Source organism: Oncorhynchus gorbuscha, unplaced genomic scaffold, assembly GCF_021184085.1.
Source record: "Oncorhynchus gorbuscha isolate QuinsamMale2020 ecotype Even-year unplaced genomic scaffold, OgorEven_v1.0 Un_scaffold_1595, whole genome shotgun sequence".
NCBI classification, from domain to species: Eukaryota; Metazoa; Chordata; class Actinopteri; order Salmoniformes; family Salmonidae; genus Oncorhynchus; species Oncorhynchus gorbuscha.
This window is the reverse complement of record NW_025746328.1, coordinates 104,052-129,046: the sequence shown is the minus strand read 5'-3', so window position 1 is coordinate 129,046 and position 24,995 is coordinate 104,052. Positions and strand designations below refer to the sequence as shown.

At 48.1% G+C, this 24,995-nt stretch overlaps 1 protein-coding gene across 1 annotated transcript; it reads right to left on the bottom strand.

Moving 5' to 3' along the window:
• Positions 1-2,197: 2,197 nt before the first annotated feature.
• LOC124023335 (rho-related BTB domain-containing protein 1-like) lies at positions 2,198-24,458 on the bottom strand (the record flags this gene model as incomplete). Its single annotated transcript, XM_046337849.1, has 7 exons — positions 24,049-24,458; positions 20,972-21,167; positions 17,716-17,819; positions 12,896-13,081; positions 12,053-12,461; positions 11,241-11,790; positions 2,198-2,316 (listed from the first exon to the last, which is right to left on the bottom strand). Coding segments are annotated over exons 2-7 (1,548 nt in total), but the record flags the coding sequence as incomplete, so codon positions are not given.
• Between the last annotated feature and the right edge of the window lie 537 nt (positions 24,459-24,995).

The following is a 24,995-nucleotide window of genomic DNA, read 5'->3' as shown; positions in this document are numbered from 1 at the left end:
CATCCCATATCCCCTATGGATCCTGGTCAACATCCCATATCCCCTATGGATCCTGGTCAACTGGAGACAACATCCCATATCCCCTATGGATCCTGGTCCACATCCCATATTCCCTATGGATCCTGGTCAATATCCCATATCCCCTATGGATCCTGGTCCACATCCCATATTCCCTATGGATCCTGGTCAACTGGAGACAACATCCCATATCCCCTATGGATCCTGGTCAACATCCCATATCCCCTATGGATCCTGGTCAACTGGAGACAACATCCCATATCCCCTATGGATCCTGGTCCACATCCCATATTCCCTATGGATCCTGGTCAACATCCCATATCCCCTATGGATCCTGGTCAACATCCCATATTCCCTATGGATCCTGGTCAACTGGAGACAACATCCCATATCCCCTATGGATCCTGGTCAACTGGAGACAACATCCCATATCCCCTATGGATCCTGGTCAACTGGAGACAACATCCCATATCCCCTATGGATCCTGGTCAACTGGAGACAACATCCCATATCCCCTATGGATCCTGGTCAACTGGAGACAACATCCCATATCCCCTATGGATCCTGGTCAACTGAGACAACATCCCCTATTCCCTATGGATCCTGGTCAACATCCCATATCCCCTATGGATCCTGGTCAACTGGAGACAACATCCCATATCCCCTATGGATCCTGGTCAACTGGAGACAACATCCCATATCCCCTATGGATCCTGGTCAACTGGAGACAACATCCCATATTCCCTATGGATCCTGGTCAACTGGAGACAACATCCCCTATTCCCTATGGATCCTGGTCAACATCCCATATCCCCTATGGATCCTGGTCAACTGGAGACAACATCCCATATCCCCTATGGATCCTGGTCAACTGGAGACAACATCCCATATCCCCTATGGATCCTGGTCAACTGGAGACAACATCCCATATCCCCTATGGATCCTGGTCAACTGGAGACAACATCCCATATCCCCTATGGATCCTGGTCAACATCCCATTCCCTATGGATCCTGGTCAACATCCCATATCCCCTATGGATCCTGGTGATCCCTATGGATCCTGGTCAACTGGAGACAACATCCCATATCCCCTATGGATCCTGGTCAACATCCCATTCCCTATGGATCCTGGTCAACATCCCATATCCCCTATGGATCCTGGTGATCCCTATGGATCCTGGTCAACTGGAGACAACATCCCATTCCCTATATTCCCTATGGATCTTGGTCAAGTGTGTGCCTTTCCAAATCATGTCCAATCAATTCAATTCACCACAGGTGGACTCCAATCAAGTTGAAGAAACATCAAGGATGATTAATGGAAACAGGATGCACCTGAGCTCAATTTCAAGTTTCATAGCAAAGGGTCTGAATACTTATGGAAATAAGGTATTTCTATATTTAATTTTGTATAAAAGTGCAATAAAATAAAATATGTATTTTTTCTTTGTCATTATGGGGTATTGTATGTGGAGTGATGACTTCGCCAATGTACTTAATGAAGCCAGTGGCTTCATTAAGTACATTAACTCCTCACTCCTCACATTAACTCCTCACTGGTACTTCCTGTTTGCTTGTAATTAAAATACCCTGCTCAAAAGTACTTTACTACATAGGGAATAGGGTGCCATTTGGGACAAAGATAACCCTAACCCAGACTGTGCTGTAGACAAGTTAACTATCCATGAAGGATCCTCCGAACACAGCACCCTAACCCCAACACTAGATATTACTCTGTGTTGTAGACTCACCACGTTGTTAGCACTCTCTATGAAGGATCCTCCGAACAAAGCACCCTAACCCCAACACTAGATATTACTCTGTGTTGTAGACTCACCTCGTTGTTAGCACTCTCCATGAAGGATCCTCCGAACACAGCACCCTAACCCCAACACTAGATATTACTCTGTGTTGTCGACTCACCTCGTTGTTAGCACTCTCCATGAAGGATCCTCCGAACACAGCACCCTAACCCCAACACTAGATATTACTCTGTGTTGTAGACTCACCTCGTTGTTAGCACTCTCCATGAAGGATCCTCCGAACACAGCACCCTAACCCCAACACTAGATATTACTCTGTGTTGTAGACTCACCGTTGTTAGCACTCTCCATGAAGGATCCTCCGAACACAGCACCCTAACCCCAACACTAGATATTACTCTGTGTTGTCGACTCACCTCGTTGTTAGCACTCTCCATGAAGGATCCTCCGAACACAGCAGCCATCCAATCACAGGAGGAGATGAGCAGAGGTCTGTGAGCATTGATGGTTCCATCCTCCAACCTGAAGGTGACGTCTGAGACAGAGACATTATAACAACAACCTGAAGGTGACGTCTGAGACAGAGACATTATAACAACAACCTGAAGGTGACGTCTGAGACATTATAACAACAACCTGAAGGTGACGTCTGAGACAGAGACATTATAACAACAACCTGAAGGTGACGTCTGAGACATTATAACAACAACCTGAAGGTGGCGTCTGAACAGAGACATTATAACAACAACCTGAAGGTGACGTCTGAGACATTATAACAACAACCTGAAGGTGACGTCTGAGACAGAGACATTATAACAACAACCTGAAGGTGACGTCTGAGACATTATAACAACAACCTGAAGGTGACGTCTGAGACATTATAACAACAACCTGAAGGTGACGTCTGAGACAGAGACATTATAACAACAACCTGAAGGTGACGTCTGAGACAGAGACATTATAACAACAACCTGAAGGTGACGTCTGAGACAGAGAGACATTATAACAACAACCTGAAGGTGACGTCTGAGACAGAGACATTATAACAACAACCTGAAGGTGACGTCTGAGACAGAGACATTATAACAACAACCTGAAGGTGACGTCTGAGACATTATAACAACAACCTGAAGGTGACGTCTGAGACAGAGAGACATTATAACAACAACCTGAAGGTGACGTCTGAGACATTATAACAACAACCTGAAGGTGACGTCTGAGACAGAGACATTATAACAACAACCTGAAGGTGACGTCTGAGACAGAGACATTATAACAACAACCTGAAGGTGACGTCTGAGACAGAGAGACATTATAACAACAACCTGAAGGTGACGTCTGAGACAGAGACATTATAACAACAACCTGAAGGTGACGTCTGAGACAGAGACATTATAACAACAACCTGAAGGTGACGTCTGAGACAGAGACATTATAACAACAACCTGAAGGTGACGTCTGAGACAGAGACATTATAACAACAACCTGAAGGTGACGTCTGAGACAGAGAGACATTATAACAACAACCTGAAGGTGACGTCTGAGACATTATAACAACAACCTGAAGGTGACGTCTGAGACAGAGACATTATAACAACAACCTGAAGGTGACGTCTGAGACAGAGAGACATTATAACAACAACCTGAAGGTGACGTCTGAGACAGAGAGACATTATAACAACAACCTGAAGGTGACGTCTGAGACAGAGAGACATTATAACAACAACCTGAAGACGTCTGAGACATTATAACAACAACCTGAAGGTGACGTCTGAGACAGAGACATTATAACAACAACCTGAAGGTGACGTCTGAGACAGAGAGACATTATAACAACAACCTGAAGGTGACGTCTGAGACAGAGACATTATAACAACAACCTGAAGGTGACGTCTGAGACAGAGACATTATAACAACAACCTGAAGGTGACGTCTGAGACAGAGACATTACAACAACAACCTGAAGGTGACGTCTGAGACAGAGAGACATTATAACAACAACCTGAAGGTGACGTCTGAGACAGAGAGACATTATAACAACAACCTGAAGGTGACGTCTGAGACATTACAACAACAACCTGAAGGTGACGTCTGAGACAGAGACATTATAACAACAACCTGAAGGTGACGTCTGAGACATTATAACAACAACCTGAAGGTGACGTCTGAGACAGAGACATTATAACAACAACCTGAAGGTGACGTCTGAGACATTATAACAACAACCTGAAGGTGACGTCTGAGACATTATAACAACAACCTGAAGGTGACGTCTGAGACATTATAACAACAACCTGAAGGTGACGTCTGAGACAGAGACATTATAACAACAACCTGAAGGTGACGTCTGAGACAGAGACATTATAACAACAACCTGAAGGTGACGTCTGAGACAGAGAGACATTATAACAACAACCTGAAGGTGACGTCTGAGACATTATAACAACAACCTGAAGGTGACGACTGAGACAGAGACATTATAACAACAACCTGAAGGTGACGTCTGAGACAGAGAGACATTATAACAACAACCTGAAGGTGACGTCTGAGACAGAGAGACATTATAACAACAACCTGAAGGTGACGTCTGAGACAGAGAGACATTATAACAACAACCTGAAGGTGACGTCTGAGACATTATAACAACAACCTGAAGGTGACGTCTGAGACAGAGACATTATAACAACAACCTGAAGGTGACGTCTGAGACAGAGAGACATTATAACAACAACCTGAAGGTGACGTCTGAGACAGAGACATTATAACAACAACCTGAAGGTGACGTCTGAGACAGAGACATTATAACAACAACCTGAAGGTGACGTCTGAGACAGAGAGACATTATAACAACAACCTGAAGGTGACGTCTGAGACAGAGACATTATAACAACAACCTGAAGGTGACGTCTGAGACAGAGACATTATAACAACAACCTGAAGGTGACGTCTGAGACAGAGAGACATTATAACAACAACCTGAAGGTGACGTCTGAGACATTATAACAACAACCTGAAGGTGACGTCTGAGACATTATAACAACAACCTGAAGGTGACGTCTGAGACATTATAACAACAACCTGAAGGTGACGTCTGAGACAGAGACATTATAACAACAACCTGAAGGTGACGTCTGAGACAGAGACATTATAACAACAACCTGAAGGTGACGTCTGAGACAGAGACATTACAACAACAACCTGAAGGTGACGTCTGAGACAGAGAGACATTATAACAACAACCTGAAGGTGACGTCTGAGACATTATAACAACAACCTGAAGGTGACGTCTGAGACAGAGAGACATTATAACAACAACCTGAAGGTGACGTCTGAGACATTACAACAACAACCTGAAGGTGACGTCTGAGACAGAGACATTATAACAACAACCTGAAGGTGACGTCTGAGACATTATAACAACAACCTGAAGGTGACGTCTGAGACAGAGACATTATAACAACAACCTGAAGGTGACGTCTGAGACATTATAACAACAACCTGAAGGTGACGTCTGAGACATTATAACAACAACCTGAAGGTGACGTCTGAGACAGAGACATTATAACAACAACCTGAAGGTGACGTCTGAGACAGAGACATTATAACAACAACCTGAAGGTGACATCTGAGACAGAGACATTATAACAACAACCTGAAGGTGACGTCTGAGACAGAGAGACATTATAACAACAACCTGAAGGTGACGTCTGAGACATAGAGACATTATAACAACAACCTGAAGGTGACGTCTGAGACATTATAACAACAACCTGAAGGTGACGTCTGAGACAGAGAGACATTATAACAACAACCTGAAGGTGACGTCTGAGACATTATAACAACAACCTGAAGGTGACGTCTGAGACAGAGACATTATAACAACAACCTGAAGGTGACGTCTGAGACAGAGACATTATAACAACAACCTGAAGGTGACGTCTGAGACAGAGAGACATTATAACAACAACCTGAAGGTGACGTCTGAGACAGAGAGACATTATAACAACAACCTGAAGGTGACGTCTGAGACAGAGACATTATAACAACAACCTGAAGGTGACGTCTGAGACAGAGAGACATTATAACAACAACCTGAAGGTGACGTCTGAGACAGAGACATTATAACAACAACCTGAAGGTGACGTCTGAGACAGAGAGACATTATAACAACAACCTGAAGGTGACGTCTGAGACATTATAACAACAACCTGAAGGTGACGTCTGAGACAGAGAGACATTATAACAACAACCTGAAGGTGACGTCTGAGACAGAGACATTATAACAACAACCTGAAGGTGACGTCTGAGACAGAGAGACATTATAACAACAACCTGAAGGTGACGTCTGAGACATTATAACAACAACCTGAAGGTGACGTCTGAGACAGAGACATTATAACAACAACCTGAAGGTGACGTCTGAGACAGAGAGACATTATAACAACAACCTGAAGGTGACGTCTGAGACAGAGAGACATTATAACAACAACCTGAAGGTGACGTCTGAGACAGAGAGACATTATAACAACAACCTGAAGGTGACGTCTGAGACATTATAACAACAACCTGAAGGTGACGTCTGAGACAGAGACATTATAACAACAACCTGAAGGTGACGTCTGAGACAGAGAGACATTATAACAACAACCTGAAGGTGACGTCTGAGACAGAGACATTATAACAACAACCTGAAGGTGACGTCTGAGACAGAGACATTATAACAACAACCTGAAGGTGACGTCTGAGACAGAGAGACATTATAACAACAACCTGAAGGTGACGTCTGAGACAGAGACATTATAACAACAACCTGAAGGTGACGTCTGAGACAGAGACATTATAACAACAACCTGAAGGTGACGTCTGAGACAGAGAGACATTATAACAACAACCTGAAGGTGACGTCTGAGACATTATAACAACAACCTGAAGGTGACGTCTGAGACATTATAACAACAACCTGAAGGTGACGTCTGAGACATTATAACAACAACCTGAAGGTGACGTCTGAGACAGAGACATTATAACAACAACCTGAAGGTGACGTCTGAGACAGAGACATTATAACAACAACCTGAAGGTGACGTCTGAGACAGAGACATTATAACAACAACCTGAAGGTGACGTCTGAGACAGAGACATTATAACAACAACCTGAAGGTGACGTCTGAGACATTATAACAACAACCTGAAGGTGACGTCTGAGACATTATAACAACAACCTGAAGGTGACGTCTGAGACAGAGAGACATTATAACAACAACCTGAAGGTGACGTCTGAGACATTATAACAACAACCTGAAGGTGACGTCTGAGACATTATAACAACAACCTGAAGGTGACGTCTGAGACAGAGACATTATAACAACAACCTGAAGGTGACGTCTGAGACAGAGACATTATAACAACAACCTGAAGGTGACGTCTGAGACATTATAACAACAACCTGAAGGTGACGTCTGAGACATTATAACAACAACCTGAAGGTGACGTCTGAGACAGAGACATTATAACAACAACCTGAAGGTGACGTCTGAGACAGAGACATTATAACAACAACCTGAAGGTGACGTCTGAGACAGAGACATTATAACAACAACCTGAAGGTGACGTCTGAGACAGAGAGACATTATAACAACAACCTGAAGGTGACGTCTGAGACATTATAACAACAACCTGAAGGTGACGTCTGAGACAGAGACATTATAACAACAACCTGAAGGTGACGTCTGAGACAGAGACATTATAACAACAACCTGAAGGTGACGTCTGAGACAGAGAGACATTATAACAACAACCTGAAGGTGACGTCTGAGACAGAGAGACATTATAACAACAACCTGAAGGTGACGTCTGAGACATTATAACAACAACCTGAAGGTGACGTCTGAGACAGAGACATTATAACAACAACCTGAAGGTGACGTCTGAGACAGAGAGACATTATAACAACAACCTGAAGGTGACGTCTGAGACAGAGACATTATAACAACAACCTGAAGGTGACGTCTGAGACAGAGACATTATAACAACAACCTGAAGGTGACGTCTGAGACAGAGACATTACAACAACAACCTGAAGGTGACGTCTGAGACATTATAACAACAACCTGAAGGTGACGTCTGAGACAGAGAGACATTATAACAACAACCTGAAGGTGACGTCTGAGACATTACAACAACAACCTGAAGGTGACGTCTGAGACAGAGACATTATAACAACAACCTGAAGGTGACGTCTGAGACAGAGACATTATAACAACAACCTGAAGGTGACGTCTGAGACATTATAACAACAACCTGAAGGTGACGTCTGAGACAGAGACATTATAACAACAACCTGAAGGTGACGTCTGAGACAGAGAGACATTATAACAACAACCTGAAGGTGACGTCTGAGACAGAGAGACATTATAACAACAACCTGAAGGTGATGTCTGAGACAGAGACATTATAACAACAACCTGAAGGTGACGTCTGAGACAGAGAGACATTATAACAACAACCTGAAGGTGACGTCTGAGACAGAGACATTATAACAACAACCTGAAGGTGACGTCTGAGACAGAGAGACATTATAACAACAACCTGAAGGTGACGTCTGAGACAGAGAGACATTATAACAACAACCTGAAGGTGACGTCTGAGACATTATAACAACAACCTGAAGGTGACGTCTGAGACAGAGACATTATAACAACAACCTGAAGGTGACGTCTGAGACAGAGACATTATAACAACAACCTGAAGGTGACGTCTGAGACAGAGACATTATAACAACAACCTGAAGGTGACGTCTGAGACAGAGACATTATAACAACAACCTGAAGGTGACGTCTGAGACAGAGACATTATAACAACAACCTGAAGGTGACGTCTGAGACAGAGAGACATTATAACAACAACCTGAAGGTGACGTCTGAGACATTATAACAACAACCTGAAGGTGACGTCTGAGACATTATAACAACAACCTGAAGGTGACGTCTGAGACATTATAACAACAACCTGAAGGTGACGTCTGAGACAGAGACATTATAACAACAACCTGAAGGTGACGTCTGAGACAGAGACATTATAACAACAACCTGAAGGTGACGTCTGAGACAGAGACATTATAACAACAACCTGAAGGTGACGTCTGAGACAGAGACATTATAACAACAACCTGAAGGTGACGTCTGAGACAGAGACATTATAACAACAACCTGAAGGTGACGTCTGAGACATTATAACAACAACCTGAAGGTGACGTCTGAGACAGAGAGACATTATAACAACAACCTGAAGGTGACGTCTGAGACATTATAACAACAACCTGAAGGTGACGTCTGAGACATTATAACAACAACCTGAAGGTGACGTCTGAGACAGAGACATTATAACAACAACCTGAAGGTGACGTCTGAGACAGAGACATTATAACAACAACCTGAAGGTGACGTCTGAGACATTATAACAACAACCTGAAGGTGACGTCTGAGACATTATAACAACAACCTGAAGGTGACGTCTGAGACAGAGACATTATAACAACAACCTGAAGGTGACGTCTGAGACAGAGACATTATAACAACAACCTGAAGGTGACGTCTGAGACAGAGACATTATAACAACAACCTGAAGGTGACGTCTGAGACAGAGAGACATTATAACAACAACCTGAAGGTGACGTCTGAGACAGAGAGACATTATAACAACAACCTGAAGGTGACGTCTGAGACAGAGAGACATTATAACAACAACCTGAAGGTGACGTCTGAGACAGAGAGACATTATAACAACAACCTGAAGGTGACGTCTGAGACATTATAACAACAACCTGAAGGTGACGTCTGAGACATTATAACAACAACCTGAAGGTGACGTCTGAGACAGAGACATTATAACAACAACCTGAAGGTGACGTCTGAGACAGAGACATTATAACAACAACCTGAAGGTGACGTCTGAGACAGAGACATTATAACAACAACCTGAAGGTGACGTCTGAGACAGAGAGACATTATAACAACAACCTGAAGGTGACGTCTGAGACAGAGAGACATTATAACAACAACCTGAAGGTGACGTCTGAGACAGAGACATTATAACAACAACCTGAAGGTGACGTCTGAGACAGAGACATTATAACAACAACCTGAAGGTGACGTCTGAGACAGAGACATTATAACAACAACCTGAAGGTGACGTCTGAGACAGAGAGACATTATAACAACAACCTGAAGGTGACGTCTGAGACAGAGACATTATAACAACAACCTGAAGGTGACGTCTGAGACAGAGACATTATAACAACAACCTGAAGGTGACGTCTGAGACAGAGACATTATAACAACAACCTGAAGGTGACGTCTGAGACAGAGAGACATTATAACAACAACCTGAAGGTGACGTCTGAGACAGAGACATTATAACAACAACCTGAAGGTGACGTCTGAGACATTACAACAACAACCTGAAGGTGACGTCTGAGACAGAGACATTATAACAACAATCTGAAGGTGACGTCTGAGACAGAGACATTATAACAACAACCTGAAGGTGACGTCTGAGACAGAGACATTATAACAACAACCTGAAGGTGACGTCTGAGACAGAGACATTATAACAACAACCTGAAGGTGACGTCTGAGACAGAGACATTATAACAACAACCTGAAGGTGACGTCAGAGACATTATAACAACAACCTGAAGGTGACGTCAGAGACATTATAACAACAACCTGAAGGTGACGTCTGAGACATTATAACAACAACCTGAAGGTGACGTCTGAGACAGAGAGACATTATAACAACAACCTGAAGGTGACGTCTGAGACAGAGAGACATTATAACAACAACCTGAAGGTGACGTCTGAGACAGAGAGACATTATAACAACAACCTGAAGGTGATGTCTGAGACAGAGACATTATAACAACAACCTGAAGGTGACGTCTGAGACAGAGACATTATAACAACAACCTGAAGGTGACGTCAGAGACATTATAACAACAACCTGAAGGTGACGTCTGAGACAGAGAGACATTATAACAACAACCTGAAGGTGACGTCTGAGACAGAGAGACATTATAACAACAACAACCTGAAGGTGACGTCTGAGACAGAGAGACATTATAACAACAACCTGAAGGTGACGTCTGAGACAGAGACATTATAACAACAACCTGAAGGTGACGTCTGAGACAGAGAGACATTATAACAACAACCTGAAGGTGACGTCTGAGACAGAGACATTATAACAACAACCTGAAGGTGACGTCTGAGACATTACAACAACAACCTGAAGGTGATGTGTGCCCCAGAGAAACACATTAAACAGAACACATCACCCCCATCCAAAGTTCCAAACACATGATAATAATAATAATAATATCTCATAGTAGGAGATGCACATGATAACTTCCTAGTCAAAAGCAACAGAAAACACTTTGATCTACGATGCAGCATGGTTTACCTGTGAAGGTGTTCTTGTTGAGACACTCCTTGATGCGGTTGGATTTCCTGACGTGGAAGGCCTTGGTGATTTCCTGGTTCATGAAGCCTTCATGGTTCATGATGTTCTCCACCATCATCCTCAGGTCAAACACCTCCAGGACCTCTGCGATCTGGGCGATCTTCATCAGATCCCGCTCCTCTTCATCCAGCTCCCCAGTGTAGAGGAACCTCAACACGGCACTGAATGGACCCAGCTGGATGGAGTAGTCCATCTTCACCACCGTCATGTGAGCCGGGGAGCCCGTCACAGGGTTGGTCACACTCTCCTTGTGGATGCTGTAGAAGGCCTTGCTCCAGGAGGCCAAGGACAGCTTGGTGCGCCGGTGCTTACCAGAGAAGCTCATCATCTTCAGGGTGCCGTCACTCTTAGAGGCCCGGAGGGAGCAGGGGGAGAGGTTGGGGAGCACAGCCACGTCCTCCTCTGTGTCCAGACTAAGGGTCCTGAGGAGAGAGTCCCGGGCATGCCGCTCCGTCACCACCAGGCACTGGGACTCGTCACTGAAGTCCATCTGGAAACAATCACATTTATAACGGGGTTTTTTATGTCACAGTGCTCTACAGAAACCCAACCGGAAACCACAGAGAGCAAGCAATACTGAGGCAGAAGCACAGCGGCTAGGAATAAAAACCTAGAAGGAAGGACACCTAGAGAGGAACCTAGAGAGGAACCTAGAGAGGAACCTAGAGAGGAAACTAGAGAGGAAACTAGAGAGGAAACTAGAGAGGAAACTAGAGAGGAACCTAGAGAGGAACCAGGCAAAGAGACACTACCTGGAACAGGTCATAAAACTTGGAGGAGGAGGTAGAGAGGTAGATCTTGTGGGCGAAGATGTGAATGTGGTCCTGGAGGATGAACATGACGTCAGCACAAAGAGGACTGTCCAATAGGAGGCCAGGACCCTCCCCGTTGTTGATGACACACTCTGGAATCTTGATGAGCGGGGGCGGTGCTTTGGGCGGCAGGAAGGGCGCCTGGAGGAGGGGCTTCTGGACCTTCCGGAGGTGGGACTTCCAGAACTGCAGGTGTCGACGGGAGATGAGCGCGGCTCGAATGGCATTGTCGAAGATGTCCTTGATGCCAAACTGGTCGAACACACTGGTCTCATAGTAGGAGATGCCCAGCTCCTTGGCCACCTCCCGGCCACTCTCTGGAGGAAGGATGTCTCCGGGCTTTATCGGCCTGGTGGGGAGGAAATAAGAGCTATTCTCAATACGGAAGAATACAAAGTCATTATTTATTAAATGTATGTAAACCAGTTTGCTAAATTTAATCAAATGTCAGTAGTTACTGCACAGAGTTCCAACTAACACTAAAATGTATAGATTTCGTCAACCAAAACCAGCTACATGACGTAACTCTGATTCTATACCTGGCTAGTGGCTTCCTGGCCCTGTTGACAGCCACATGGTGACATAATGCTGATTCTATACCTGGCTAGTGGCCTCCTGGCCCTGTTGACAGCTACATGGTGACATAATGCTGATTCTATACCTGGCTAGTGGCCTCCTGGCCCTGTTGACAGCTACATGGTGACATAATGCTGATTCTATACCTGGCTAGTGGCCTCCTGGCCCTGTTGACAGCTACATGGTGACATAATGCTGATTCTATACCTGGCTAGTGGCCTCCTGGCCCTGTTGACGGCCTCCAGATCAGCGTAACGCAGGTCCAGCTGACAACCCACCAGGATGACAGGCGTCCTGGGACAAAAGTGCTTGATCTCCATGTGCCACATGGTCTTGACGTGATGCAGAGAGTTGGGGTTGGCGATGGAGAAACACAGCACAACCACGTCTGACCTGGAGAGAACAGACAGGAGCCAGAAAGACACACAGAAAGCTACTGTTTACAGGCCTCCTGGGCCGTATGCAAATCAAATCAAATGTTATTTGTCACATACACATGGTTAGCAGATGTTAATGCGAGTGTAGCGAAATGCTTGTGCTTCTATTTCCGACAATGCAGTAATAACCAACAAGTAATCTAACTAACAATTCCAAAATTACTGTCTTATACACAGTGTAAGGGGATAAAGAATATGTACATAAAGATATATGAATGAGTGATGGTACAGAGCAGCATAGGCTCTACAGTAGATGATATAGAGTACAGTATATACATATGAGATGAGTATGTAAACAAAGTGGCATAGTTTCAAGTGGCTAGTGATACATTTATTACAAAAGGATGCAGTAGATGATATAGAGTACAGTATATACATATGCATATGAGATGAATAATGTAGGGTATGTAAACATTATATTAGGTAGCATTGTTTAAAGTGGCTAGTGATATATTTTACATCATTTCCCATCAATTCCCATTATTAAAGTGGCTGGAGTTGAGTCAGTGGCAGTGTCAGTGTGTTGCCAGCAGCCACTCAATGTTAGTGTTGGCTGTTTAACAGTCTGATGGCCTTGAGATAGAAGCTGTTTTTCAGTCTCTCGGTCCCAGCTTTGATGCACCTGTACTGACCTCGCCTTCTGGATGATAGCGGGGTGAACAGGCAGTGGCTCGGGTGGTTGTCCTTGATGATCTTTATGGCCTTCCTGTAACATCGGGTGGTGTCGGTGTCCTGGAGGGCAGGTAGTTTGCCCCCGGTGATGCGTTGTGCAGACCTCACTACCCTCTGGAGAGCCTTACGGTTGTGGGCGGAGCAGTTGCCGTACCAGGCGGTGATACAGCCCGCCAGGATGCTCTCGATTGTGCATCTGTAGAAGTTTGTGAGTGCTTTTGGTGACGAGCCGAATTTCTTCAGCCTCCTGAGGTTGAAGAGGCGCTGCTGCGCCTTCTTCACGATGCTGTCTGTGTGAGTGGACCAACTCAGTTTGTCTGTGATGTGTATGCCGAGGAACTTAAAACTTACTACCCTCTCCACTACTGTTCCATCGATGTGGATAGGGGGGTGTTCCCTCTGCTGTTTCCTGAAGTCCACAATCACCTCCTTAGTTTTGTTGACGTTGAGTGTGAGGTTATTTTCCTGACACCACACTCCGAGGGCCCTCACCTCCTCCCTGTAGGCAGTCTCGTCGTTGTTGGTAATCAAGCCTACCACTGTTGTGTCGACCGCAAACTTGATGATTGAGTTGGAGGCGTGCGTGGCCACGCAGTCGTGGGTGAACAGGGAGTACAGGAGAGGGCTCAGAACGCACCCTTGTGGGGCCCCAGTGTTGAGGATCAGCGGGGTGGAGATGTTGTTGCCTACCCTCACCACCTGGGGGAGGCCCGTCAGGAAGTCCAGTACCCAGTTGCACAGGGCGGGGTTGAGACCCAGGGTCTCGAGCTTGATGACGAGCTTGGAGGGTACTATGGTGTTGAATGCCGAGCTGTAGTCGATGAACAGCATTCTCACATAGGTATTCCTCTTGTCCAGATGGGTTAGGGCAGTGTGCAGTGTGGTTGAGATTGCATCGTCTGTGGACCTATTTGGGCGGTAAGCAAATTGGAGTGGGTCTAGGGTGTCAGGTAGGGTGGAGGTGATATGGTCCCTGACTAGTCTCTCAAAGCACTTCATGATGACGGAAGTGAGTGCTACGGGGCAGTAGTCGTTAAGCTCAGTTACCTTAGCTTTCTTGGGAACAGGAACAATGGTGGCCCTCTTGAAGCATGTGGGAACAGCAGACTGGTATAGGGATTGATTGAATATTTCCGTAAACACACCGGCCAGCTGGTCTGCGCATGCTCTGAGGCGCGGCTGGGGATGCCGTCTGGGCCTGCAGCCCTGCGAGGGTTAACACGTTTAAATGTTTTACTCACCTCGACTGCAGTGAAGGAGAGTCCGCATGTTTTCATTGCAGGCCGTGGCAGTGGCACTGTATTGTCTCAAAGCAGGCAAAAGTTATTTAGTCTGCCTGGGAGCAAGACATCCTGGTCCGTGACTGGGCTGGTTTCTTCTTGTAGTCCGTGATTGACTGTAGACCCTGCCACATGCCTCTTGTGTCTGAGCCGTTGAATTGAGATTCCACTTTGTCTCTGTACTGACGCTTAGCTTGTTTGATTGCCTTGCGGAGGGAATAGCTACACTGTTTGTATTCGGTCATGTTACCAGTCACCTTGCCCTGATTAAAAGCAGTGGTTCGCGCTTTCAGTTTCACGCGGATGCTGCCATCAATCCACGGTTTCTGGTTAGGGAATATTTTAATCATTGCTATGGGAACGACATCTTCAACGCACGTTCTAATGAACTCGCACACCGAATCAGCGTATTCGTCAATGTTGTTATCTGACGCAATACGAAACATATCCCAGTCCACGTGATGGAAGCAGTCTTGAGTGTGGAATCAGCTTGGTCGGACCAGCGTTGGACAGACCTCAGCGTGGGGGCCTCCCGTTTTAGTTTCTGTCTGTAGGCAGCGTCACTAACTGAGTTCCCTGAATTCCTATCGGACCTTGTTGTCAGGGCAGATAATATTCTAGTTTTTGGTGACTTTGACATTCACATGGAAAAGTCCACAGACCCACTCCAAAAGGCTTTCGGAGCCATCATCAACTCAGTGGGTTTTGTCCAACATGTCTCAAGACTTACTCACTGCCACAGTCAAACTCTGGATCTAGTTTTGTCCCGTGGAATAAATGTTGTGGATCTTAATGTTTTTCCTCATAATCGTGGACGATCGGACCACCATTTTATTACATATGCAACAAATAATCTGCTCAGATCCCAACCAAGGATCATCAAAAGCCATGCTATAAATTCTCAGACAACCCAAATATTCCTAAATTCCCTTCCAGACTCCCTCCACCTACACAAGGACGTCGGAGTACAATTATCGGTTAACCACCTAACTGAGGAACTAAATTTAACCTAGTCTCTGACAAGACAACAGCTGCAGTACTACACCAAACACAACACCACTCTGACAAGGCAACAGCTGCAGTACTACACCAAACAGAACACCACTCTGACAAGGCAACAGCTGCAGTACTACACCAAACAGAACACCACTCTGACAAGACAACAGCTACAGTACTACACCAAACACAACACCACTCTGACAAGACAACAGCTACAGTACTACACCAAACACCTGTTATAACAGAGGTTATAATGAATGATTAGAGGGGTGTGGGTTTAAACTGCCTTCAAGGTAAACAGACAGACAGACCTCATGTCTCGCCGACATCAACAGATGTTAGAGGATGATGGTGGCAGCTTGACAACGATCAATCCACCAATCAATGAAAGCTCATCGGAGGCACCAGTTCCATTAAGACAGTCTGAGGCATCATTTAAGAATAACACAGTCGGATACTAAGATCGAGAGAAAACTAATTTACAGGAAGTCTAAAACCAGCTGAATATTTTAGTGTCCAGAGGGCCAGAACCGGGAAACCAGGTCGCTGACATTGGGCCAATAGGCTTAACCCACTCGGTGGGAATTGTAACATGGCTCATTAGACAGGATCACTACACTATGCATGCAGCCATCAGTCCATGCCAAATATATCAGGACTCACGTCTATTAGGTAGTATATACTACCTAACCAAGCAGAGTAGCATACACTACCTAACCAAGCAGAGTAGCATACACTACCTAACCAAGCAGACACTAGCATCCATCCTACCTAACCCACACCTACCCATCCATCCATCCTTACCCACACCTACCCATCCATCCATCCTTATCCATCCCATTCTTACCCACACCTACCCATCCATCCCATTCTTACCCATCCCATCCCTCCATCCTTACCCATCCCATCCTTACCCACACCTACCCATCCATCCCATCCTTATCCATCCCTACCATCCATCCATCCTTATCCACACCTAACCATCCATCCCATCCTTACCCATCCCTACCCATCCATCCCATCCTTATCCATCACCACCCTTACCCATCCATACCCATTCCATGATTATCCATCCCTACCATCCATCAATCCTTACCCATCCCATCCATCCATCCCATTCTTACCCATCCCATCCTTACCCATCCATCCCATCCTTACCCATCCCATCCTTACCCATCGTTAACCATCCCATCGTTACCCATCCCATCCTTACCCATCGTTACCCATCCCATCCTTACCCATCGTTACCCATCCCATCCTTACCCATCGTTACCCATCCCATCCTTACCCATCCCATCCCATCCCATCGTTACCCATCCTTACCCATCCCATCCTTACCCATCCTTACCCATCCCATCCATCGTCATCCTTACCCATCCCATCCTTACCCAATCCATCCCTACTCATCCTTAGCCATTCCAGAAGCATCCCAGCCTCAGCATCCCAGCCTCAGCATCCCCCCAGCATCCCAGCCTCAGCATCCCAGCCTCCCAGCCTCCCAGCCTCCCAGCATCCCAGCCTCAGCATCCCAGCCTCAGCATCCCAGCCTCAGCATCCCAGCCTCAGCATCCCAGCCTCCCAGCATCCCAGCCTCCCAGCATCCCAGCCTCAGCATCCCAGCCTCAGGTGTCAGTCTTACCTTCCGTATGCGAAGCGTCTGTCTTTATGATGATCGCCAAAGGTGTCCCACAGCCTGAGAGACACACTGACCTCATCCACCACATCCCTGGAGCGCTCCAACACCTACAGCGGGTCACACAGAGACACATATTAGAAAACATACAGATTTTTAAACAAGATTCATTTAAAATACTGTACATAGAATGCAGGTGGGTGTGAGTGATGACAGGCTGGGGGTGAGTGATGACAGGCGGGGGCTGAGAGTGAAGACAGGCGGGGGCTGAGAGTGAAGACAGGCGGGGGCTGAGAGTGATGACAGGCTGGGGGCTGAGTGAAGACAGGCGGGGGCTGAGAGTGAAGACAGGCGGGGGGGCTGAGAGTGAAGACAGGCGGGGCTGAGTGAAGACAGGCGGGGGGCTGAGTGATGACAGGGGGGGCTGAGTGAAGACAGGCGGGGGCTGAGTGAAGACAGGCGGGGGCTGACAGTGAAGACAGGCTGGGGGTGAGTGATGGGCGGGGGTGAGTGAAGACAGGCGGGGGGGGGTGAGTGATGACAGGCTGGGGGTGAGTGATGACAGGCGGGGGGGGTGAGTGAAGACAGGCGGGGGGTGAGTGAAGAAAGGCGGGGGGAGAGTGAAGACAGGCTGGGGGTGAGTGATGACAGGCTGGGGGGTGAGTGATGACAGGCGGGGGTGAGTGATGACAGGCGGGGGGAGAGTGATGACAGGCGGGGGGTGAGTGATGACAGGCGGGGGGGTGAGTGATGACAGGCTGGGGGTGAGTGATGACAGGCTGGGGGTGAGTGATGACAGGCGGGGGTGAGTGATGACAGGCGGGGGGGTGAGTGATGACAGGCGGGGGTGAGTGATGACAGGCGGGGGTGAGTGATGACAGGCGGGGGGTGAGTGATGACAGGCTGGGGGGTGAGTGATGACAGGCTGGGGGTGAGTGATGACAGGCTGGGGGTGAGTGATGACAGGCTGGGGGGTGAGGATGACAGGCTGGGGGTGAGTGATGACAGGCTGGGGGTGAGTGATGACAGGCTGGGGGTGAGTGATGACAGGCGGGGGTGAGTGATGACAGGCTGGGGGTGAGTGAAGACAGGCTGGGGGTGAGTGAAGACAGGCTGGGGGTGAGTGAAGACAGGCTGGGGGTGAGTGAAGACAGGCTGGGGGTGAGTGAAGACAGGCTGGGGGTGAGTGAAGACAGGCTGGGGGGTGAGTTGACAGGCTGGGGGTGAGTGATGACAGGCTGGGGGTGAGTGATGACAGGCTGGGGGTGAGTGATGACAGGCTGGGGGTGAGTGATGACAGGCTGGGGGTGAGTGATGACAGGCTGGGGGTGAGTGAAGACAGGCTGGGGGGTGAGTGATGACAGGCTGGGGGTGAGTGAATGACAGGCGGGGGGGTGAGTGATGACAGGCGGGGGGGGGTGAGTGAAGACAGGCGGGGGGGGGTGAGTGAAGACAGGCGGGGGGGGGGGTGATGACAGGCTGGGGGTGAGTGATGACAGGCTGGGGGTGAGTGATGACAGGCTGGGGGTGAGGGATGACAGGCTGGGGGTGAGTGATGACAGGCTGGGGGTGAGTGATGACAGGCTGGGGGTGAGTGAAGACAGGCTGGGGGTGAGTGATGACAGGCTGGGGGTGAGTGAAGACAGGCTGGGGGGTGAGTGAAGACAGGCTGGGGGGTGAGTGATGACAGGCTGGGGGGTGAGTGAAGACAGGCGGGGGGGGGTGAGTGATGACAGGCTGGGGGTGAGTGATGACAGGCGGGGGGGGTGAGTGATGACAGGCTGGGGGTGAGTGATGACAGGCTGGGGGTGAGTGATGACAGGCTGGGGGTGAGTGATGACAGGCTGGGGGTGAGTGATGACAGGCGGGGGGGTGAGTGATGACAGGCTGGGGGTGAGTGATGACAGGCGGGGGGGGTGATGAGGGGGTGAGTGATGACAGGCTGGGGGTGAGTGATGACAGGCTGGGGGTGAGTGATGACAGGCTGGGGGTGAGTGATGACAGGCTGGGGGTGAGTGATGACAGGCTGGGGGTGAGTGATGACAGGCTGGGGGGTGAGTGATGACAGGCTGGGGGGTGAGTGATGACAGGCTGGGGGTGAGTGATGACAGGCGGGGGGTGAGTGATGACAGGCTGGGGGTGAGTGATGACAGGCTGGGGGTGAGTGATGACAGGCTGGGGGTGAGTGATGACAGGCTGGGGGTGAGTGATGACAGGCTGGGGGTGAGTGATGACAGGCTGGGGGGTGAGTGATGACAGGCTAGGGGGGTGAGTGATGACAGGTAGGGTGGGCTGATGACAGGTAGGGGCTGGTGGGTGAGTGATGACAGGTAGGGGGGCTGTTTGGTGACAGGTAGGAGGGCTGTTTGGTGACAGGTAGGGAGGGCTGTTTGATGACAGGTAGGGAGGGCTGTTTGATGACAGGTAGGGGGGCTGTTTGATGACAGGTAGGGAGGGCTGTTTGGTGACAGGTAGGGAGGGCTGTTTGGTGACAGGTAGGGAGGGCTGTTTGGTGACAGGTAGGAGGGCTGTTTGATGACAGGTAGGGAGGGCTGTATGATGACAGGTAGGGAGGGCTGTTTGATGACAGGTAGGGAGGGCTGTTTGATGACAGGTAGGGAGGGCTGTTTGATGACAGGTAGGGAGGGCTGTATGATGACAGGTAGGGAGGGCTGTTTGATGACAGGTAGGGAGGGCTGTTTGATGACAGGTAGGGAGGGCTGTTTGATGACAGGTAGGGAGGGCTGTATGATGACAGGTAGGGAGGGCTGTTTGATGACAGGTAGGGAGGGCTGTATGATGACAGGTAGGGAGGGCTGTTGGTGACAGGTAGGGAGGGCTGTTGATGACAGGTAGGAGGGCTGTTTGTGACAGGTAGGGAGGGCTGTTTGATGACAGGTAGGGAGGGCTGTTTGATGACAGGTAGGGAGGGCTGCAGTTGGTGACAGGTAGTGGAGGCTGTTTGGTCAGGAGGTAGGGCTGTTTGATACAGGTAGGGAGGGTACCTCTTGACAGGGAGGGCTCTGTGACTGGTCTTTGAGCCCAGAGGGCTGTTAGGGAAGTGTGTTGGGGTTAGGGGGGTCAGGGTTAGGTTTTCACCTCTTGACACACTCTGTACTGGTCTATAGCCCAGACCGTAGGGACGTGTGTTGGGGTTAGGGGTCAGGGTTAGGTTTGTACCTCTTGACACACTCTGTACTGGTCTATAGCCCAGAACGTAGGGAAGTGTGTTGGGGTTAGGGGTCAGGGTTAGGTATGGTACCTCTTGACAGACTCTGTACTGGTCTATAGCCCAGACCGTCGGGACGTGTGTGGCCAGTAGTTGGTACTGGTTCAGAGTGGTGTTGCAGGCCCGAGCACAGATCAGCCGTGTCTTCCCTACGGCATTGTCCCCCACCACAACACACTTAATGGTCTCAACATTGGGTCTCTCGTAGTCCATACTACTGTTCAGGGCCCTGTGTGACAGGAGAGAAAACAGGCTCAATCACCTTGGATGACGATGCAACGTCAGGTAGTAGATCGTCTAAACAACGCAGATGAACAACGTAACGTAGGTACACGTTTAAATTAAGACTTCATTTTCACGCAGTTCATTCAAAACAACCCTGAAACACGTTCTAATAAGCAGCTATTCACATTCTTATGATTATACTGATGACATGGCAACAGGATAGTATTAACACTGAGGTCCACTAATCTGTCACTCTGCTGCTCTAGAACCACACTGCTGCAGAACACATCCAGAGGTCAGGGAATAAAGGGAGGAGGAGGAAACTGGCTCTAATCCGCAGCCCTGCATCCAAAACAAATCAGTTTAGCTCTTCAACAGAGCTAACAGGTCTCGGGTAAAGAGGGGCCAGCTGAAAGGTCTCGGATAAAGAGGGGCCAGCTGACAGGTCTCGTAAAGAGGGGCCAGCTGAAAGGTCTCGGGTAAAGAGGGACCAGCTGACAGGTCTCGGGTAAAGAGGGGCCAGCTGAAAGGTCTCGGGTAAAGAGGGGCCAGCTGAAAGGTCTCGGGTAAAGAGGGGCCAGCTGAAAGGTCTCGGGTAAAGAGGGACCAGCTGACAGGTCTCGGGTAAAGAGGGACCAGCTGACAGGTCTCGGGTAAAGAGGGACCAGCTGAAAGGTCTCGGGTAAAGAGGGGCCAGCTGACAGGTCTCGGGTAAAGAGGGGCCAGCTGACAGGTCTCGGGTAAAGAGGGACCAGCTGAAAGGTCTCGGGTAAAGAGGGCCAGCTGACAGGTCTCAGGTAAAGAGGGGCCAGCTGACAGGTAGGAGTTAGTCCTACTGTATGGCATTCAGAACAGTTGACCTCAGTAGCTAAGAGGAGGAAACGGGCCTAGTCAACACCAGTGATGCTACTCTGGGGCCTAGTCAACACCAGTGATGCTACTCTGACAGAGGAGGAAACGGGCCTAGTCAACACCAGTGATGCTACTCTGACAGAGGAGGAAACGGGCCTAGTCAACACCAGTGATGCTACTCTGACAGAGGAGGAAACGGGCCTAGTCAACACCAGTGATGCTACTCTGACAGAGGAGGAAACGGGCCTAGTCAACACCAGTGATGCTACTCTGACAGAGGAGGAAACGGGCCTAGTCAGCACCAGTGATGCTACTCTGACAGAGGAGGAAACGGGCCTAGTCAGCACCAGTGATGCTACTCTGACAGAGGAGGAAACGGGCCTAGTCAACACCAGTGATGCTACTCTGACAGAGGAGGAAACGGGCCTAGTCAACACCAGTGATGCTACTCTGAAAGAGGAGGAAACGGGCCTCAGCACCAGTGATGCTACTCTGGCAGAGGAGGAAACGGGCCTAGTCAGCACCAGTGATGCTACTCTGACAGAGGAGGAAACGGGCCTAGTCAACACCAGTGATGCTACTCTGACAGAGGAGGAAACGGGCCTAGTCAGCACCAGTGATGCTACTCTGACAGAGGAGGAAACGGGCCTAGTCAACACCAGTGATGCTACTCTGACAGAGGAGGAAAGGGCCTAGTCAACACCAGTGATGCTACTCTGACAGAGGAGGAAACGGGCCTAGTCAACACCAGTGATGCCTCTGACAGAGGAGGAAACGGGCCTAGTCAACACCAGTGATGCTACTCTGACAGAGGAGGAAACGGGCCTAGTCAACACCAGTGATGCTACTCTGACAGAGGAGGAAACGGGCCTAGTCAACACCAGTGATGCTATTCAGAGGAAACGGGCCTAGTTGATGCTACTCTGACAGAGGAGGAAACGGGAGTTAACACCAGTGATGCCCTGACAGAGGAGGAAATGGGCCTAGTCAACACCAGTGATGCTACTCTGAAAGAGGAGGAAACGGGCCTAGTCAGCACCAGTGATGCTACTCTGACAGAGGAGGAAACGGGCCTAGTCAGCACCAGTGATGCTACTCTGACAGAGGAGGAAACGGGCCTAGTCAACACCAGTGATGTGACAGAGGAGGAAACGGGCATAGTCAGCACCAGTGATGCTACTCTGACAGACAGGAGAGTCAACACCAGTGATGCTACTCTGACAGAGGAAAACGGGCCTGTCAACACCAGTGATGCTACTCTGACTGAGGAGGAAACGGGCCTAGTCAACACCAGTGATGCTACTCTGACAGAGGAGGGGCCTAGTCAACACCAGTGATGCTACTCTGACAGAGGAGGAAAATGGGTTTGTCAACACCAGTGATGCTACTCTGACAGAGGAGGAAACGGGCCTAGTCAACACCAGTGATGCCTGGGTGTAATAACATGTCAGAGATTTGAAGACAGGAGATATTCCCAAAATGGGCCTGAGTGTAACAACATGTCAGAGGTTTGATGACACGAGATATTCCCCAAAATGGGCCTGAGTGTAATAACATGTCAGAACTTAAGAATTTCACTGTACCCTGCAATTACATTTGTGACGCTGTGCATGTGACTAATAAACTAATCTAATTAGCTACATACATTTTTTTAAAATAATTAAACATGACTTGTTTATAATTTCAGAAGATAGTTGATGGGAGTCTGCTGCTTGGCATAATCACTCCGATGTCATTTAGGTGCAAAGTCTTTAAACGTTTCCAAACCTCCACAATGTGTTTCACAACCAGACTGCTGTAGTTTACTCGAAATTGACACTAACTTGGGACTCAAATAATGAAATGAATCAAATAATGTAACAAGGATGATGTCCTTGCATGATATAATTTGTATCCACATTAAAATGAGTTGAAGTGCCTCTCGACTCAACTACCGTGTAAGTGCCAAGCACAGCTCTGTAATGACATAACAGAGAGGACGACACCCTAGTCTTCGTTCCAGTTGGCCAAGATGTCATAACAGAAGCACCTACCGTTCTCTAGGGCTGAGTGAGTGTGATCTGGTCAACCAAAACTACAGGCAGGAGTTCAGAGTGCGATTCAATAATTGCAGGTAGCTCGATGGCTCCTGTACAAATAAGAATCGCTCGCCGCTAGCTAGGCAAATACTGCAAGATCATTTCGTAACTGGTATCACGCCCCAGCATGTTGAACGTTAATCCTTTTCTCCCAATGGAACATGAACCACTACTATGTATCCGGCTTGATTGTTCGGGCTGCCTTCAGAAGTACTCCGTCCGTCCCCATCCGAAAGCGCTTCGGGGGGAAAAATCATCTGCAGCCACAACAGCACGGAACAAAACGACGTGATGCGGCTTCCATGGTGACGTCAAGCCCCGTCAGTTCTATTTATAGCGCGAGGCGAGCTACGGTTTCATTCAGAAAACCAGGTGGTTCAGCCCGCGACGGGAGAGGTTATACGCGGACGCCGGGTGCCTAAATTGATGACGTTTGGAGCGCAGTTGAGTCGAGTGGAGACAAACGGATTCGGTTCAGTCAGTCATCCTGATTCTCAGTTAAAGGATTTATGTTTTTGTCTAGAAATGTCAGTGATCATTTGAAACGTGTCTGTCGAAGTTGGGACGTGGGAGTGTTCAGAATCATTCCGTTCTACCGGAGTAATAGTGTTATTTATTTATTTAGACACAAATGTCTCTTTAGACCGAAATTAATGCCATAGTTGTACATTTTCGGCGAAAACCACTACATTGAATGTGCTTTAGCTTTCACCCTGGCCTGATATTGGCTACACTATATCTATCTACTTCCACCTCCAGCAGGAGCGATGACAGTGATGTGGCCCATGGTGTATCACATCCGGCCGTGATTAGGAGTCCCATAGAGCGGCGCACAATTGGCCCAGCGTCGTCCAGGTTTGCCCGGGGAGGCCGTGATTACGAGTCCCATAGAGCGGCGCACA